Below are 19408 nucleotides of genomic sequence, written 5' to 3'. Positions count from 1 at the left end.
GGTACTATAGTTTTTAAGTGATGGAAGATGTTGCTCTCTAACCCAGTCCAACAACATTTCAGTCAAAAAGTCTCTGGATGTATTCAAGGTCAAGCCTAACATATGAAATCATTTATTTCTTACATTGTTTAATAAAACAGCGATAATTGTTTTTTGCAAACTGGATATAAACTTTGATACAATTTGACATGCCGTTAATTTGACACTGTAGATAGTAGCAGTTCTACAATAGTGATTATGAAATAGCATTTATGGACAGAACAGATTTTACATGGTTGAATTATTACGGTGAATTTGTCGCGGATATCAGCAGCTTTTTTTAATCCAGTTTATTCGATTTGAAGAAAAAGAGAGAATGCGTCTAAAAGCACTGCTTCAACCGGATGTGGAACCAACCAGTGACACTGAGTTGAGATACAACATCTCTGCGCTGTATTACTGGCAGTTAAAGAAGATTTAGTCATTAATTAAATGTTAACTCATGCCAGCTAGATGCATCTTAGTGCACATATGAGGACATGCATGAGCAATAACATTCATGAAAAAAAACATTTTCCTCTCAAATATACTATAGCTTCAACATGAAGGCAAACATGATCAGCATTTTAATTATTAAGTTGCTCTAGTCTTTGTAATTCATGTATCATAAATATTTAGAAAAAGACGATCCAAAGATTTCTCGTAAGAAACTCAGTTTTTGGTGGCAGCAATGTAATCGATGATTGGTCATCAACACCAACAGATTTGGGCGAGATGAGATGATCTCTTCTGTTGCTGGCAAGCAGAGCATTTGTGTTCTTTTTTTTTTTTACTGTAAACAGCTCTCAACACTCTGCCAGATCACTTCCAGATCCATCCAAAAGTGCCATGTTTTGTCCTCAGACACGCCACGTTCACACTCAAAGGGAACAAGTACAGAGGTCCTCATTCTCTTTCAGTCTCTGAATCCTTCAGTGGGTTTGTGACTGAGTTTGTGACTCTAGCCCCCACTGGAGTCTCTCTCAGGGAGCTCAGCTGGGCAGCAGCCATGGCTCCACAAAGTCCCACTGCTTCACAGGACGAACAGAAGCAAGGTCAGCAGGACGGTGGCGGCCACCCGGGCTCGGGGTCTTCATCAGCGGGTGATGAAGTTGGCCAAGGTGGAGACGAAAACCAGCAGCACAGCCATGAGCGCCAGGATGACGTTGATGAGTTTGCCCAGCAGAGCTCGAGCATTGGCGTTCTCCACTCCCTCCAACTGGACGACCTGCTGCTGTTGCTGCTGCAGCTCCAGCTTGGTGATGCGAGTCAGGCACGACTCCACCGCCTCCTGTATGCACACACACAGTATACAGTGTATTAGAGCCTCAGCTTTTTAAAAATCATAAATGAACACATTCTTTTCTGCCAAAGGTAGAAGAAGGGTCTTGGTTATCTCACATGAGAGATTTCTATTTTATTTGCAGGGGTTTGGGGCGGGGCAGTGTGATGTCATGATCGATTTTGAGAAATTTGAATCAGAAACTAACAGTTGGTGGGTTGTGTGTCATTAGCACTGAGTTTTTCATGGGTCTACTCTTAATTAAGGACAACTAAGGATATTTAATATCAGAGATAAACACTTGTGATTTGAAGCCCAGTTTTAAATGTCTACAACAATATATCAGATGTTACCTGAATATCTCTGGCTCTCTCGTAGGACTGGTAGGCGACTTTTTCCTCCATGCTGGCGAGCTCCTGTTTAAGGTTAGTCCATCTCATTCTGGTGTAGCTCCGTTAAGTCATTCAACTGTTCTTCTAGTCGCTCATACCTGAATATACAATACAAACATACACAAGAAGTGAAATTACTCGCAAGCATACCACAAGTGTATTTATCCACAAATGAAAATAGTCCCCAGCAATTTGCCTTGTTTGAGTAACATTTATTAAAAACTACAATGTCCAGCTGTGAAAGTATATTATTATGTCCTTTTTAAAATATATACTGAACTACACGTGAGGACTATATTGAATACACCAGAGTTCAGTTTTTTCCGTTTTTCTTTGGATGTGTACCTGTATCTTTCTTCTTGCAGGCACTGTGTCATGTAGGAGTAGTCACTCTGCAGCTGACCCTTCATGTCCTCGATGGCGTCCTCCATGTGCGCCTGACTGGCTTTGATCTCCTGCAGGCCCTCAAGAAGAGAATCCCAGGAGCTGTGCATGTGATGGTGGTGGTGGTGGTGTCCATCCAGTCTGGGGCTCCCCATGGTTGGACCCAAAAGTCCCCCTCCTCCCCCCGCACCACCTGAATTACTGCCTGCTGCGGAGCCGGACGTGGCGCTGGAGCACTCGTCGTCGCTGCCGTACTTTGGGCTGGAGACCAGAGTAGCACTTCCACTCAGTGCACGAGGTGTGAGGGTGTCCTCGGAGTGGCCCCCGACTCCGTCCTCAAGTGAGTCCTTCAGGTGAGCGATGTTATCTGCGCTGCCAAACTTGTTCCTGATAAGACTGGCAAACTCCCTCGGCTTGGAGACCACGGCTGTGTGAGTGAGGGCAGTTACTCCACCTTTGACCCCTTCAACTACACCACCTCCAAAACCACTTATCCCAGCACGAACATTAGCCCCGACGTCCTTTAATCCCTGCTGCATGTCCCGCAGGACATCCTTAGGCTGCCGGGCCGGTCCATTCTGTAGAGAGGGAAGATAAATGAGGAAGCAGAGAAGTGGAGGATCTCAAAGGAAGGAGAGATTAGGTTAAGGGAGAGAACTCTAGGGAGATAGATGAGGAGAGCAGGCCCTGTGGAGAATTAAGGTGAGAGACAGGATGATGCATTGGTTTAGGAGATGAGAATCATCAGTCTATATTTGGACACAACTGTCCACACAGATATAGTTCAACACTTGTTTGAGTCAGCCTTGAGATCATTATTCAAAACAGCCACATCACAAAAACAACTGCACACAAAGATATCACATGTCTAAATGCACACACAACGTGCTCACATACCCTGCTCTATCTCCTTTAGCTTCTTGTGATAGTGCTCTAGTTTCTTGTGCAAGTGTGCAATGGTCTGTGCTGACTTCTGGTTCTTCTTCTCAAACACCTGCTTGATCCTAGACGCCTGCTGTTTGTCTGCGTTGTGGGCCAACTTCAGGTACTCTGCGACGTTGTCGTCCCGGGCCTCCTGCTCCACACGAATCTGCTCGGTGACCTTCAGGACCTTCTGCTGCAGATGCTCCAAGGCAGCGCGTGTCCGCTGTGGCTCGCCAACCCCAAAACCCTCTGCACCCCACAGGCCATGACCCCAGACGCTGCTGCTGCTGCTGGCGGCGGCGCAACGTCCGCACTGATGTTACCGTCAGAGCCCGCCATGGCTGGTGGTGGAAGGTAGGCTTAGAGTTGCCACCTCGCTCTTGTCCAGCTGAGGGGACGAGAGGGCAGGGGGAGGTAATCAGGGGGGAGTGAGTACTACAATACACAGTCGTGGATTATTGACATGATTACTCAAGAAGAAAGAACATCAACATGTATTGAAATTTACTCAAAGTCAAATATTATTTTTGAGTAACAGTGAAAGGGCCAGTGTCGAATCCTGATTGTAATGGTTTGTGTTTTCTTTTCAAAAAAAGAAGTAAATCTAAACGTAAGTGGAATATCCATCTGATGGCACCAAAACAGATAAACTAACTTGTTAATTTTTGGCCTTCCAAAAATAGTTAGACTTTCATTTACAACTCATTTTCTCAATGATTTCCTAACTAATTATGCATCACATTAGAACTAATGGGCCCTAATAGGGAAAATACTGTCGACAACATGTTCAATTGGTACAACTTTAATTCATTTGTTTCAGTGTGATCCACAGAGTATTTTAGTCAGGAAACGAAGGTCACCTGAACATGCGAAACATACAACTAACAAATGAACAAATATTCACTTTGACTTAATTAGGGCAGGTTTTATTTCAATAAATCATTTGGAAAATCAACAAATGCTGTTAACTTGCTCCATATTTTATATATGGTTATCATTAAATTACAGTTTGCAGGGAGGAAACTTATTGGAAAGACTCAAAAAAATACCTGTTTAATCACTTTGGCTTCTGAAATGAGATTTAGGCAATTATGCCTATAATTGATTTGGTGGAGGCATTAGAGGGTACACCAAAAGGCCATCATGCATTAATTAGATGATATATAATTAGTCTGCTTCCTGCTCTGCACAGCCTCAGAAACTCTGCTTCACCACAAACAAGTTAAAATGCATTTAAAAAATGCACACGGGGGATACAGAGGTAAAAACACTATGCATAGTTGACGGTTAATGATGATTAAATGTATGTGATCTCATTTTAAAGGCTCTATAGTGTGCCTATGCATGTAAATATCCGTGAGTTCTTTTTCATTCCGTCTGATTGATCTCTGTGCAAACATCTCATTGATCAACGAGGAATCTCCCTCGTATGTAGGCTATCATCTATAAGTATATCTTGGCAGATGGCATGATTATTAATGACTGATGTCAAAACCCTGCAAACATGCATGGCTCAGACAGACACATGACATCAAGACATCTCATAGCGCTGCTCTAATTTCTCCAGACGGGACGGTGCAAAGGATTTATTTGTCTTTTAATTGCATGCTCCTCGTGCTATGAATCAGCAAGAGCGACGCGGGCAGTGTTACTTGGTTTATATATATATATATATATATTATATATATATATATATATATATATATATATATATATATATATATATATATATATATAAACCAAGTAGGTTACAATCACATTGGAATGGAGAGAGACAAACAGATGAGTGCAGTCCCTGGTGGTTTATGATTCCCCGATCTAGTCACAGAAGTGAGATTCGTATGCAGCAGCTATAAGCAATGGCTCATACGAGGAGGGAGGCGCAGTGTCCGGCGTTACATATGGGTGAAAAAACAAATAACAGGAAACAACAACGGAGCAGATGGTCAAATCTAATGGGGATGAATCCGTGATGGATACAAAAAAAATGTAAAAGCTCTGAGATCGAGGAGAAGGCTGTGATGAGGATGGAGATGATAGACCCCTATGGCATAAAAAAAGAGGACAGGGGCATGCCCGCCTCTTCTTCACTCGGCAGGAGCACACACTGTGACACGAGAGACGGCCGATGGATGTCAACAAGCGTGGATGCGAACACATGAGGATGAGGCACAAGCAGCACAGCAATAAATTAAATTAGAAACGTTACCATACTGCTTTAATCCAATTTTTGCAGTGCCATTGCAAGTCTGTGTTCGAGGCCCATCCTCCTCCTCCTGCCTCCTCCTCCTCCTCCAGAGCTCACCGAGGAGGAGCCCCCCTCCTCAAATATCTTCACCCCCAGCCTTTCGATGGCTGACGATCACCTCACTGGATCCTAACGCTCCATTGTTAATGCCATCGATATCTGTAGCCTCCCTCCCTCTCTCTCTCTCTCCCTCGCCCCCCTCTCTACCTCTCCCTCTAATGCACTGATCTATTCCTCCCTCTCTCTCTCTCCTTTGTGTCATATGCTCCCTCTGTCTCTCTCTTACCTCTCTCCCGCTCTCGCTCTCTCTCAGTCTAAATGCAAATGCTAGCTGTCCCGGCCTATAATGGATGTGGGAGCTAAGGGACAGATGATGGAGGGGAATGGGCGGGGGATGGGAGAAGCTTAGCGCAGGCGTGCAGGTGCCTCTGTGCCGCCGAGGCCAGAGGAGAGAGGAGGGAGGGGACGGAGGAGGGAGTACAGCAGGGCCTGCATCCCCTAAACCCTCAATACAAACACATGTGGGGCTGCAGGGATGTGGTGCCAAAGTACAGTGTGTCTGCCTGAGCAGTGACTCACTCTCTTAATGTACCTCCTCCACAGAGGAGCAGAGCAAAGTGTTACAACAACAGAAGCCTGTTTGAGCTGCTCAGGGGTGCTTGAAGTTGTATCATTTAAAATCTCTCTATGTGCTGGCATGTGTGTCAGTGGAGGGATACCATCCACAGACAGAAGGCCGTCGGGGAGGAAAACCTGAAATATATTTCTAAGAGGGGGAAAACAGCATTCATCCAATTACAAGGTGTTGCATAAAAGTGCAGTATAGTGGGAAGTATTCAGAAGTTTTACTTTGGGAAAAGTTATCCATTCAAACAGTAGATGTACACAAGTATCATCAGCATACTGATGCATTAATATGAAAGTAGCGTTTTACTGATGCTGCTAGTTGAACTGGAGCGAATTCAAACTACTACTAAACTTAAACTTTGAATACACTGATACAATGGTGTATATTATTGGTATAATAAAATATTCCAAACTTACTGTTTTTAATTGTTAACCATCCACAACAAATAAAACGAAACATTTATCAGACGTGTCATTTGAACATTTTATTGGAAGTCATAATAATTAAACAAATTAACACAAGGCATGACATCTCACAATAAATAAGGATATATCTTTTAATTTGTAGCTTTTAATATAGAACAATATGTAGGACCTGTGCACACGCATCTACAAACAGAAGTGCATTTATTGATTAGGGTAATGCTGTTATTTGCTTAGCTCTGTATTTGCAGCGGTAAACATTTCTAAGCCGTCTGTTGGTGAGAATTAGCATCACAGTGACCTCGTTTGACAACCATTCAGATGAACCATAACAGCAGGATTTACCAACATAAACAAGTGTCAAGAACAAAAACACAAATGTGAGGCAGATAATAACACATTGTCTGTTAGAATTGCACTATGCTTCCAATTAAAAAAGAATAAAGCACTTTAGCTTAGTAATTAATACATTTGCTTCTGAAAACACTTCCTCCTGATTGTCCTTTATGGAGCTTCAAATACCGAAACAAATAAAGTACCGCAGAGGCCCTTGATACAATACTGCACTGTTTTTTTCTGAATATGCTACTTAACAGTGCTGTATTGAACTCTATATATACACATCTCTGATATATGTATTTATATATATCTATATATATATATATATAAATCAACCTAAATAAAGTGTTTTAAGTGTTCCAAAGACATGTTGTTATGCTCCTAACCTACAGTATCTGGAGCTGTACACATCAGAATCCAGAACGTGCACTTATGGAGATCTGCTTTGAAAATCAATCGACAGGCATCAGATGGAAGGATTGAAAGACATGATGGCACTTCTGTCAATAATAATCTAAAGCAAATCAACTGCATGCACAGGATATCAAAACTCTCAAAGCTTTTTCCTATGAATACATGATGGTAGAAAAAAACGGACTGCCCGTCCAAATATATTAAGTACGACACACAGAAAATAAATCCTAGCCCTCATGATTCACAAAAAGAAAAAAAAACATTGTAAAAAAAGCAATAGTGGATTTGAACAAAAGAGCCAAAGAGCTTCATCTGTTCTCGACCTTTTTCTATAAATCTGCAGATTTGTCACAGCAACTCAATAATGATTACAACCAACATTACATCTGTTTCAAGTGTAGACAGTAATGTGCTCATCCATCATTCCTCCGTACTGCTGGAGGTACAGAGTCTCTACGAAGCAGCACTGTGGAATGTACAGTAGGAAAGGTCCGACAACACTTTGGCATCCCCATGATCCAAATGAGTATAAATCCACTGATTTGAGAGATTACCGTTAATCTCCTGTGCTCAAATGTCCCCTTCTTACCACTGGGAAAAGCAACAACCGCCCTCAGAGTAAATACAGAACCCTAATTAACCATATAGTTACATTTTACAAAAATGTAACGCTGAGGTCCATTGTGTTTTCAGGTGGTTCTCTGGGTCCAAGACCTCCTGTTGAGTGACTGTGCAGAGAGTGGACTTCCTGAGAGAAGCACTGTTGGTGTGGTTCTCTTGGTATATTGGCACCTTATCATTCGCCAGATTTGCGTGGCATCCCAACTACTCTTCTTTTAGCCTGATAAAAATCTGTTGAGATAAAGAACCGGAAATTCAGCTCATGCAAATCCACACAGAATCACAAGTCTACGCATTCACACTTGGAATTTCTAAATGTGTACCTGTAAGGTTTGTCTGTCTCCTCTTCAGCCCTGTGTCCTCTCTTCTCCCTGGTGTGTTATCCTGGTTGACTGTACATCTCTCTGGCGAACATGGGGTGTTCTCCTTCTCCCTCTCTGGCAGCTCTACCCTTCCTCCTTCCTTGGGTTTAACCGCTGCCTCTGCTGCCCTCTGACCTTCTGCATATCCCAGACCAAGCATAGCGGATCTGTAGAACAGCGGCACCTTGGTGTCTGGGATGCCCTCCCACTGGAAATTACTGTTCTCCAGAGGCTTATCCAAAAGGAAGTCAAAGCCCCATCGATTGCAAGCCTCCTCCAGGTCACTCCGTATGATTGCTTGGTACTCCATCTGCAGCTGCTCTCTGTCGACTGGGCCGAACAGGTTTCGTCGAGCGGTGCCAGTCCTCAGGATCGGCTTGTGAGTATCCATCGTTCTGCACTGCGGGAAACAGAGGTTAAGACCAGCGGTTAGTTGGAAAAGCTGCTGTTGGACATCACCAATTATCAGCCGAGACAGTGATGATGAGCTGTAATGTTTCTCCTCCTTGTCAATAAGTATGGCCAAAAAAAAAACTAATGGCAGCGGATATAATTCTCATCTGTAAATAAACGCCTCAATTTTTCCACCAAATAATTCAAAAATAAAAAAATTATAAGCTTTGCTAAAAATCAATCCTGAATCAACAAAACATGAAGCAGAAGTTATCCTGTTTAAGTTTTTAAATACTACCTCAATCTTAATCTTATTATAAAGTATAAATCAGGCTTACCATTTCTCTAATCGGTTAACTATCCTTAATGTGAACTTCGGAGCATCTCAGACTGGTGTTACTGGGCAGCTCTTTATAAGAACCTTGAGCAGCCAGTGACTCATTGAGCCCTCCTGTGTGAATCACTGGTACATGTCTGGACATAATCTCAGCCAGACATGTCAAGGCAAATCCTCAGCAGAGGCTGTGATCACTGCAGGCCCACAGAGGCACCACTAGGTGGCAGTGTCGGGTCTTCTACAGACAGCCGGCTAACAAGTTTCGAACCTCAATAACCAGCTAAGCAGATCATAGAAGAGGTTAGATTAAATAGTTTTATATTTCAATAAGTGCTCTCCACATCTTGGCATTCAAACAGCATTCACATTAAAAACTATTCCAAGTATAGGGGTTGACTGGTAATGGCAGTTTCCTGAAAGAGCTACAGAAAGGAATGAGCTGTGTCTCAGGAGAATAATACGTCATTATAGTCATCCGGGAAGTGCTGGACAGGATTCTCAGCCCACCCTAATGATCCAGCTACGGCTCTGTACTTCACTCTAGGGGAATAGAGGTCATTTTAATTATAATAAAATAATAATAATAATAATAATAATATGGGAGACACTAATGAAGTTCACTGTCGTATGGTATTTTATCTGAGAACAGAACTGCCCCGGTTTTATAGGGTCGAGACGTATGAACCATTGTGTACACATTGTCAACATTAACAGGAACAGTCAGACGCACTTATTCCAGTTTGACTTGGACTAATGGCTACTTCAAAGCTACTTTAAAGCAAATGCATCTTTTTTCTGTTCATCACTGTAGTACATTATTTGGTGTCTTAAAATGACAGTATATACTTGACTAATAACAGTATTAGATCCATTCGTATTGGGATGTTATTATTAATTATATGAATTCCCTCGAGTAAAAAGGAGAAATCTGATTAAAACGGGTCCAAAAGTGTGTTATCATTCTAATGAATCCTCATCTATGTTGGGTAAAAATGTGTGGGAAAATTGTGAGGGGCACTATGTGAGACACCAGTTTCTTAACCCCCCCGCCCCCCTTTTTTTACCACGACGTCACAGTGAGAGCCGGACGGGGCGGAGTGATTCAAGTCTGAGGCGGGATAACGATACTACATGTATTGCGGAGTCACCGGAATGGGCTCGGCGGAGGAGAGCCAACAGCGAAGATAGACCCTGCCCAGTTTACTACACTGCTCCACGTGAGGCCGGCGCTCGTGTCGGCAGGAACAACTGGGCTGTCACTGGAGCCCGACCAACCTCCATCACCATTCAAATATTAAAATAACTCTGACAAGAAGCCTTTTGAGTGATAAACTGAAACCTTGAAAAGTGATAACTTACGTAATACAAACCCACGCAACGTTAACTCTTAGCTATTAGTCATGCAAACGGAGAATTATCAAGATGATTGAAAATAAAACAAATGGACAATATATGGACACAAATGGAGATTTTACCAGCTAATGTTATGTATAACCAGACTAAACCGGAGACACGTGTTTCTAGAGACGCTTACAATCCAACAAAACCCCAAATCACATCAGCAATACAGACAGTTTGAACTAGCTAATTAACATTAGTTCAGAATCATTTACTTACATTACCAGTCGAAATCCGTCTGATTCAAAACTGTTGAATGAAACTGGTCCGTTTATCCGCTTTTTGTTATTCAACCCCGCCCTCTCAAATTAATCAAATACTACTAGTAGTGGCGAATAGTACTCTCCTTGATCATTTCTCGAAGTATTCTCACAGACATCGGCTAACGTGGTTTGAACTCCGGAGGGCGGAGATCCTTCCTCTCTCGTGCAGAGGCGGAGTCGAATGTACTCGCACGTGAAACTTGGCCGGGTAAACACATGAGCGCACGTGAGAGTTTGGCTCTGTACTCGAGAGGAAATTCCATCTCATGAAACCCAGAAAGAGCCTCGCTCTGCCTCTCAGTGCGCATATCATGCCATCTTACTTATTACTTATTTTATTTAGTTAATATACCACAAGTAACGTAAAAAAGGTATTTTTACTATTAGCACTGTATTTAACTACAAATAAGGTACTTTTTATTCAACTTTATACTTCTACTCCACTTAATTTTTTAGGTAAATATCATACTTTTTACTCCTCTACATTTCTTTGTTTTCTTTGCAGATTTATGTTATTAATAAAAATCTATGAATCAACTAATACATTATACTATTTTACTATAAATTAAGCTACGCAACACTATGTAAAGTATTAGCCCCAACATTACCAGATGCAACATTACATTGCGGTGTACACATTAATGGCTCAATAATTATAATCTATTCTGAAATAATGAGTACTTTTACTTTCACCACAAGTATATTTTTATGGTAATACTCTTGTACTTATTCTAAAAAAAATGCAGGACCTTTATAGTATTGCTTTTGTTTTGTTTGTTAGCACTAATACTGTTTTGGACTTCGGATTTTATTGTTCAATTTCATGTTACATCTTTAATATTTGTCTTTTACCATCTTGGGACCATTTTCACAAATCATTTTAACATCTTATCCCATGATTAATTTTTAGATCCATAAAAATAAATCAATAAAAAACACGATCAAATGTGTTGTGTAAAACTGTACTTGTACAGGGAGCTAAAACAAGTGCCCCTCTATTCTTTTAATATTTGTTTCCGAAAGCAGTTAACAAAGTAAGACTATAACAAGAGAATAATAAAGTCGTATTGAATTTTGAGGCCATAGCCAAACTCTGTTACAAGTCTCTTTAACTTTCACATTGGTTACATTTTGAACTGTTCCAGTCCTCTTGTCGCAGACAAGCTTGTTTATCTCGGGAACAGGTCAACCAAGAAACAACTCCTCATGCTTCCCAACTCCATGAGCCTAGTTCCCAGCACAACAACAAGAGACCCAACTGTAGGATGCGGTGTATAAAGGCCCAACTGATCCGACACCACAGTGAGTCCTTTGTTGAGGAGACTGATGGGACATAAGAGATTCAGTGGTGATATGTACTGAAGGTAATGAAGTTTAAACTAAATGGAAAGATACAATGAGTGCATACTGTTTGTTGCTGAGCAGCATCTGTGTGACTCTACATTTGTAGTTGAGCAGACACTTTATTATCTCTCAGCTCAAAGGCAGCTGCAGTGAGTCTGCATTATGTTCTGCAATGTGAAAGTTTCATGTGATAAATGGTGCCAAATAAAGCACATAGACACGATGCAGGGACAGCGGCCACTAAAGCTAGTCATGGGAGTCCTGCTTGTCGCAACCTAATTACCTGCCACTATGACCCATTTACACTCAAATTACATGTTTTTGAAAAAAAACTTTTTAATTTAAATTCCTTTATACTATTCTCATCAGAACGATTGTGGTGTAGTTTAATACTAATTGATTTACCATGTGTTAATGTGCAAAAGAGACCAAATTCAAACATAATCAGGATGCTTAAAAAGACAGAACGATCATTATTCCACTATCCATCCACGTCCTACTTTTTACCCCTTTACAGACGTTGCACAGTAGCAAAATAATTGCTACTGAAGTTTTTTCCCCCTACGTTTAACCAAACACACATTTGTTCTCTCTCAAAATTGCTCTGTTTGCTACCATGAGCCACAGATGTGGTTTCATATGGCTGGTGTGGCTCGTAGCCCAAAGTCTCCGTTAGGATATTTCTTTCCGTAAACGCCCCTGAATGCAAACATTTGTAATATATACACTATATACTATAATGTCATGTTTTGGTCTGAACAATTGTCCAAATCATAAAGATATTCACTTGACCCTGATTTAAATACGAGACAGAGAGCTTCAGATCAAATTAACTTATTTCGACAAAATCTAAAATTTGCTCAAAAAAGTGAGTTTCGGGCTAGTCATTAATCACGTGTCACAGCATGCTACTTAACACGGGGTGGAATTCCCGCGAGTTCCTTCACTGTGAGACCCGTCTCCATGGTTACCGTGAGTCATTGCTTCTATAACGTCACCCAGGGCTCGAGTAACAAGCGGAAAAGTGCGCGAAAGAAGTATGAGGGGGGCGGGCAGCGCTGGTACTATAAATTGTCTGTGGGAAACAGAGCAGACCCACCCAGAGAACATCATTATATAGAACCTTTGCTGACCACAATCTCCAGACAGGGGACAAATGTCTCAAAATGAATGAGAATAGTTCAGGACTTTTGAGGCCACACAGTTATTTGGAGGCCTCATTACTTAACTATCCTGTTGAACTCTCAAGTCAAGCAGATCACGACCTCATACCAAACCAGACTGTATACAAAATTAGCGAACATGTCGGCTTCGACAGAAAAGGGGGGGGGGGGGGGGGGGGGGGGGGGGGGGGGGGGGGGGGGGGGGGGGGGGGGGGGGGGGGGGGGGGGGGGGGGGGGGGGGGGGGGGGGGGGGGGGGGGGGGGGGGGGGGGGGGGGGGGGGGGGGGGGGGGGGGGGGGGGGGGGGGGGGGGGGGGGGGGGGGGGGGGGGGGGGGGGGGGGGGGGGGGGGGGGGGGGGGGGGGGGGGGGGGGGGGGGGGGGGATCTGGGAAGATATACAAGGCCAGGTTACTTTTTCCTGATTTCCTATGCGACGATTAAGGAACAGCCTCATACACACTGGATTATTAAAACATCTCAAATTAATCAAAGCTCCTATGGTATCTATATTAAGTTGTACAATATGTGGCCTCCAATTTAAGAGCTGTACAATCTGAACACCTGAAATGTCACAAATAAAATCTCATCGGCTTCTTGACTAGAAAGAGTTGTACATGATGGAAGATTCACATTAAAGATAAACATAGAATCTGAATCTACTTTTGTTTTTGTACATATTACAATTAGTCACCTAATAGTAAGTTGACCATTTTAAAAGCTAAAATAAACCATGACAATAAATTAGCTAGTGTACAAGATACTGGTGCGGATCACGGACGAGAAGAATCCCAACCCTGCGTTAGCAGTTGTAAAAAATGTGACAGACAAATCAACAACAATTTGATGAGAAAGTGACTGACCTGGATCAGAGCACCGTTACCCTAGATTCTGTAGGAGTGCCCTCTTGTGGGAAATAAGAATAGCCTTTCTTCCAAGAGAGGAAATCAATACAAACAATGCAGGTATTTTGTAATCAACCGGTTTCTTTAATTGAGACCATTTCACATTGTATCAAACAAAAGAAAAATGGAAAACTTCAAAAACAAAAAACTCAATTATTTTTTTCTAAACCTATGCCAGTTTTGAATTTTGGATGTGGGGGTGTTTTAATTACAAACAACCAACCTTTAACAGATGGAAACCTTTAGTGCAATGTAAAAAAGTAGCACATTGAAAATAGTTTGGCTTCACAGACAATCAAAAGGAGATATTCTTATTAATAATCGCAATCCGTAAAAAAAAAAATGCTGGCATTGAAAAAGAGGAACTACTCACTCTGTCAAACTACACAGTACATTCATTGACAAAAAGCAAAATAATAATAATAAGAAGAAATTAACTGGTGAACTGGAATGCTCTGTGGCACGACTGTTTCAGGACCTACAAGATGGACTTAGGTGAGGCATCACACCTGTACACACCCACTTAATGCCTGTGAAAACATGTAAAGGGACACTAAAACGCTTGACTGTTTAAAAAAAAAAAAACTCAACACAAAAACGGCGACACAGCCATGTTGAATTCCATCATTTGAAACGGCCAAGCCTGTACACAACCGTTAATCTTCCGCTCCATTTACACCTGGCGGGTGTACCTCTACTTTCTGTCGTTAGACCTGGAGCGGCTGTGGAGAGTGAAAAAACAAACTGTTAAAGCGAGACAGAATTACAGCCCAAAATGAAACTCAGCAATACCACACTTGAACAAACATGCTGCTTAGGGATGCATGAATGTTACTTGGTGTCCTCTAGAGAAAACCAAGAACAATCTACCAATAGTTTCAATAGGCTTATTATACGACTATGCCTCACATTAAAAACTGTCAGATAGCTGTCGGGACACAAGACAAAATACATCTTCAGAGAGCTCAAAAGATATCAGTACCTCCTTGATCGCGAAAAGGACCGTGAAGGTTTGTGGTTCCTGTCCCGGGAGAGAGACCTCTCCCTCCTCCGGTCTCTGGAGAAAGACCTGCAACAGAAAAACATCCCATTAAGACAACATTTCCCTCCGTTTCAACATACTAATCATGTTTGACTGTTCGGTAGATTTGGATTTTGAACTTCGGAGATCTGAATCACTAGTATGTTAGTATGTGGATCAAGTAGTTAAGTAGACCAACTTAATAATCAAACTTAGTTGCTTAATTTATGTACCACTAAAAACAGCCGTTTCTTGAACATCAGGTGATTACAGACAAACCAAATCTTACAGTTTGAGTTATTTGTAACTTAAGTAACTAGGAAATAATGAGCCAAAACAAATTAGGGTCAATCAGGGTTTTGAAAGGATTCAGATTTGATAAATTTACGACACAAAAAGTTCATGTAGAAATGATAAGTTATAAGTTAAATCTATTCTCATGAGTACCTTTAGATATGTTAGTATAAAATATAAATGAGAGACTATTGAAGGATATTCTACATAGGGAAATCTAATAATAAAATACATCAAAGATTTAACAGTGAATACAAGACTTCCTGAAATCTGACATACCTGCTTCGACTGCGGCTGAAGCTCCTCTTGCGTGGGGGATCTGCACAGGGAAAATAAACAAGTGTTAAGAACATACAGACGCATCGATCCCCATAAAAGCTCCACACTATTCCATTACTTTTCTTACATGGGCCCCCTTCAACACAGCCCTTTGTCTAACTAAATTAATCAATGGAAATAAAAGACTTGGGGTGTTTTTCCTGGAACACAATTATCTCAATCAGAAAATAGAACTCACTGACAATGGACCTAGTACATAAAGATGGCAGGTGCTTTAAAATGATCTCTCACCTATCCCACAGTGCGTCGTGCATCTATACATTAAGTCATCAGTGTGAGTTATGTTTAATGTATTAATTTGGAATGGTAGAGTAATATGTGTCCTCTGAGCTACGATTAATATATACGAGATTTGTTTATGGTGTCTGAGCTAATCACAAAATCGAAAAGAGTTCACAAGCAACCTTGCTCTATCAAAAGATTTTAAACCGCTTGCACTGTGGACTGGCCGAGTTGTGTGGGGATAAAAACACACACACCGAGGCCACCATCTGTATGAAACTGGCCCACTGAACCCAAAGGGAGAACATTAGGAATTGAAAGCTAATATCAAAAAGAACAACATACTGGTCACTGGGGAATAAGTTTTGAGAAGCAACCAGGCTACGATCTGCTAAAACCAACCATACAGCATACAAAATATATATATATATTTTTAATTTTCATTTGGGGTTGAGGAAGTTTTGTTTTGTGTGACTTGATAATTCTGCTCAGAGCCCCAAGACATACCATACAGATGTTTGTCTATTAAGGAAATCTCTGGAAATGTCAAGTTTCCAGATATACGACTGAAATAATTTAAAAAAATTACAACCTTTTCAGACCAGCTGTCTCTTCACTTTCAAAACTGTAATCAGCAGTGTACTGAATGAAGCAGGAAAACTTACTAGTATTTTTGGGTTTTCAACAAGCTAGATATGACGAAAGGTAGGCAGACTGCCGGCCGGGTAGGTAGAATTGGCTGAATAGGACTGGCCAGATGCTGCAAGGTGTTTAGGTGGCAGGCAGATGGGGGCTGGCTGTAGCTTTTTTTCCTGCTTTAATTGGTTAGCCGAAGGCTGCTGTTGGTAGGTTGTAGACATTTGGGAACGTAATACGCTGATTGGTCGGGAATGTGAGGTGGGCCGCTGCAGTTTGGATTAAGGTTGAAGGAGGAGGAGGTTGAGAACGGCATGCTGAGGAACCAATGGGTTGGTGCAACTGACGACTGGCCATGCCTGGGTCATGTGACAGCACCAGCCAAGCTGATTGGTGCACGATGGTCAGCAGTCACATGATGCTGAAAGAGGACTAGTTGATTGACTCAGAGGATGGTGAGAGGAGGCATGGTGACGGCTCTGCAACGGGTTTCATTCTTATTAATATAGATGAAAAATAAAAGCATCCTCAAACAAAAGGAAAAAATGCATCACATTTGGCACTTTTATCCCCCCAAAATTTTAAACAGATTATACTTTTTCTGAGGCATTATGTAATCCTATTTCGTCATTTTTTTGGACAACTTTTTGAGAGTGCACAAAATGATGTACACTTAAAAAGAAGCATTAGTACCTACAGCAGAGGTTTTACAGGCCCGATTTTAAGATGCATTTGCAATACAAAGACTTCACTACATGATCTATTAAAATGTCCTATTCCCATGTCAATGAAGAGGAAACTACCACAAAAGGTATAATCAGCAGAAAAAAAGATTACAAACACTAAAAAAAATAAGCAACTACCAGGAAATATACTGTGGGTAAAAGAGTGGAATCAGTAAGTCACAAGCAGGAATTAACAACATAGAAGATATGCTGTCCCTGCTGGCCACTGTCAAATAATAACATGGGTCACCTTCGTTTCGCTTGTGGGCTACGACTACGACGTCTGTTGTCGTCTCTGTCTCGAGGACGCCTGCTCCATGGAGGAGGAGCACCACGGGTGCGACTGCGCTTCTCGCCATTGGACAGCTCTACTCGTACCCGGCAACCACACAATGTCCTATAAACAACCAGTTATCATTAATAAACATAGCTGTATCAAGATGAATACCGTTTTCCTCAATTGTGTCCACTGTATCTCAAAATGATTTAGATCGCCCTCTACCTTCCATCGAGCTCACGCACAGCATCAGTTGCATCTCTTGGATCTTCAAATTCTACAAAGGCGAAGCCTGGAGGGTTCCTGGCCACCCAGACACTGCGGAGAGGACCATAATATCCGAATGACCTCTCTAACTCAGTCTTGTTTCCATTGTTCCCCAAATTTCCAACATAGACCTTGCAGTCAAGAGGACAGTCACGATGCATGACCGGATCTGAGAAACAATAAAGAAAGGAAATTGATTATTAATGCAAAAGACACATTTATTTTTCTTTTAAAACAGAATCAGTCTCAAATTCCGGTTTCTTTACATCTTAATTAGTTCACAATCTGGTGAGAAAAGTACAGTTGGACCCAGCAGGGCCTGGCAGATAAAACGCAACACCTCCGTTTTCCTGTTATCTTATGAGGAGCATGAACCAGTCCAATAAACAAAGTGAACACAGCTTGCGATGCAAAAATCAACGGTAATACTCCCGTTTCCTTAACGTGATGAACATATAATAGATTATTATCCACCAGGGTGGAAACATATATATATATGCAACTCACCAAACGGGAGCACAAAAAGACACACATGTGCGGCGCCAATGTGAATTCTCACACAAATAGTCCAGAATAACGTCCTCCAACGGATGTGGCATAATGTGTGTTCGTTTGCTTTTAGTTACTGACTTAACGTGACAAGAATATCCTAGTGTGTCCCGTTTCCAACACATTCTTCAAAGTTTTAAGCAGCGGAAAGACGCTTACAAGAAATAGTATTCATGGGAACGTTAGTTCAGCTAACGTTAACACCAAGTATCGTTAGATTGAAGTACTAGCTACGTTTTTGTTTCCCAGAGCGGCTCAACAATAGATGGTTCCGCCTTTAGAATATTAATATTAATGTAATAAACATAAATTAGTTTATGTATCGGCACCTAGAAGCTAATGCTAGCTAGTGGCTTTATAGCGGTAGCTAAAATGGCTGTCGCCTTTCCGAGGCCTACTTCTAATACAACAACCTTAGAAGCCAAACAAAGGCATCCGATTAAATTGATGCAATAATACGGTTAATCGACACACATGTTGAATTCTTAAAAAGTTCCAGCGCGACACACAATTGGGAATTTCGTTCAAACTTTACCGTTTTCGTTGCAATTCACGGTTTCGACTATCCGCGTTTCTCTGGCTGGTTTGTTCCTCTCGCTCGTCGATGGAAAATGGCGTGACGGAACATAAGTGTGTCAGTGTGCGGGCTGTATACAGTCTGCGGTAGGCTGCTGCTCTCAGGAGGGCGGGGAAACGTTAAAGAAGTACATCGTTGCCGGAAATATGATCTGTTTATGGAACTAGGCTGCCTGTGCACTTTACAATTGCAAATACTTCTCAAATTGGTGCAACATGACCAGAGAAAATAGAGAAAAAAGGTTTGTAGTATCTTTCAAAAGGCTGATCACCTACAACTCCCAGAATGCACTGGGAACGTTGTGGCTAGCGCAACTCCCAGGCCCATCAGCGTATTTGTGAGTGAACCACAGTCGATGGTGTGAAACTCCCTTCTCACCTCATGTATTACAATTAACCGCAAACAACTCATATTTATTTGATTCAATAAGAAGTGCAAAGGCTGAAAAAAAGGATTCTTCCTCGTGCACACCGTGTCGTGATTTATAGTGTTTTAGTACGGTAGTTAGTTAATGGTAGTTAATGATCAAGATAAAAGTAGCGTAGTGGATGAGAATTCCAGCGAGTTTAATGTTGCAATTACAAAACTGGGACGTAACTGCCTCTGCTCTATACTTGTGTCCTATGCACACTAACAGTGTTTTCAATCCAAAAATAATAATTTTACTCC

General features: G+C 41.7%; 3 protein-coding genes across 6 annotated transcripts; all 3 read right to left on the bottom strand.

Moving 5' to 3' along the window:
• Positions 1-1010: 1010 nt before the first annotated feature.
• Positions 1011-3785, bottom strand: tmcc2 (transmembrane and coiled-coil domain family 2). The gene is given in 9 exon segments (XM_034532201.1): positions 1011-1054; positions 1057-1309; positions 1654-1731; positions 1733-1790; positions 2038-2654; positions 2957-3259; positions 3262-3333; positions 3335-3388; positions 3774-3785. Coding segments are annotated over 9 exon segments (1491 nt in total).
• A 2556-nt stretch (positions 3786-6341) lies between these two features.
• On the bottom strand, positions 6342-10604 carry cdkn1a (cyclin-dependent kinase inhibitor 1A). Of its 4 annotated transcripts, none has more exons than XM_034533302.1 (3): positions 10382-10604; positions 7996-8429; positions 6342-7903 (listed from the first exon to the last, which is right to left on the bottom strand). In XM_034533302.1, exons 2-3 carry the CDS (start codon positions 8423-8425, stop codon positions 7848-7850), a joined length of 486 nt encoding a protein of 161 aa, XP_034389193.1. In that variant the 5' UTR covers positions 8426-8429; positions 10382-10604; the 3' UTR covers positions 6342-7847. The 4 variants fall into 4 exon arrangements, with proteins under 4 accessions (XP_034389193.1, XP_034389191.1, XP_034389192.1 ...); XM_034533300.1 differs by having other exon boundaries at positions 7996-8434; positions 10382-10603; XM_034533301.1 differs by lacking the exon at positions 10382-10604 and adding an exon at positions 8766-8866.
• Positions 10605-13893: 3289 nt separating this feature from the next.
• Positions 13894-19026, bottom strand: srsf3b (serine and arginine rich splicing factor 3b). The gene is made up of 6 exons (XM_034533840.1): positions 18698-19026; positions 17572-17782; positions 17320-17466; positions 15427-15466; positions 14815-14901; positions 13894-14554 (listed from the first exon to the last, which is right to left on the bottom strand). The coding sequence occupies exons 2-6, from the start codon at positions 17772-17774 to the stop codon at positions 14540-14542; spliced, it is 492 nt and encodes a 163-aa protein (XP_034389731.1). The 5' UTR covers positions 17775-17782; positions 18698-19026; the 3' UTR covers positions 13894-14539.
• Between the last annotated feature and the right edge of the window lie 382 nt (positions 19027-19408).

The sequence above is a fragment of the Cyclopterus lumpus genome, chromosome 5 (assembly GCF_009769545.1).
Source record: "Cyclopterus lumpus isolate fCycLum1 chromosome 5, fCycLum1.pri, whole genome shotgun sequence".
NCBI classification, from domain to species: Eukaryota; Metazoa; Chordata; class Actinopteri; order Perciformes; family Cyclopteridae; genus Cyclopterus; species Cyclopterus lumpus.
This window is presented reverse-complemented; position numbering and strand designations above follow the sequence as displayed.

Coding starts and splice junctions, on each gene's coding strand:
- srsf3b (XM_034533840.1), bottom strand. CDS start 17,774: ATGCATCGTGACTGTCCTCTTGACTGCAAGGTCTATGTTGGAAATTTG. Junction 17,467..17,571: donor GTGCGTGAGCTCGATGGAAG/GTAGAGGGCGAT, acceptor GGTTGTTTATAG/GACATTGTGTGGTTGCCGGG. Junction 14,902..15,426: donor TTCAGCCGCAGTCGAAGCAG/GTATGTCAGATT, acceptor TTTCTGTTGCAG/GTCTTTCTCCAGAGACCGGA.
- cdkn1a (XM_034533299.1), bottom strand. Junction 7,904..7,995: donor GAGACAGACAAACCTTACAG/GTACACATTTAG, acceptor TTATCTCAACAG/ATTTTTATCAGGCTAAAAGA.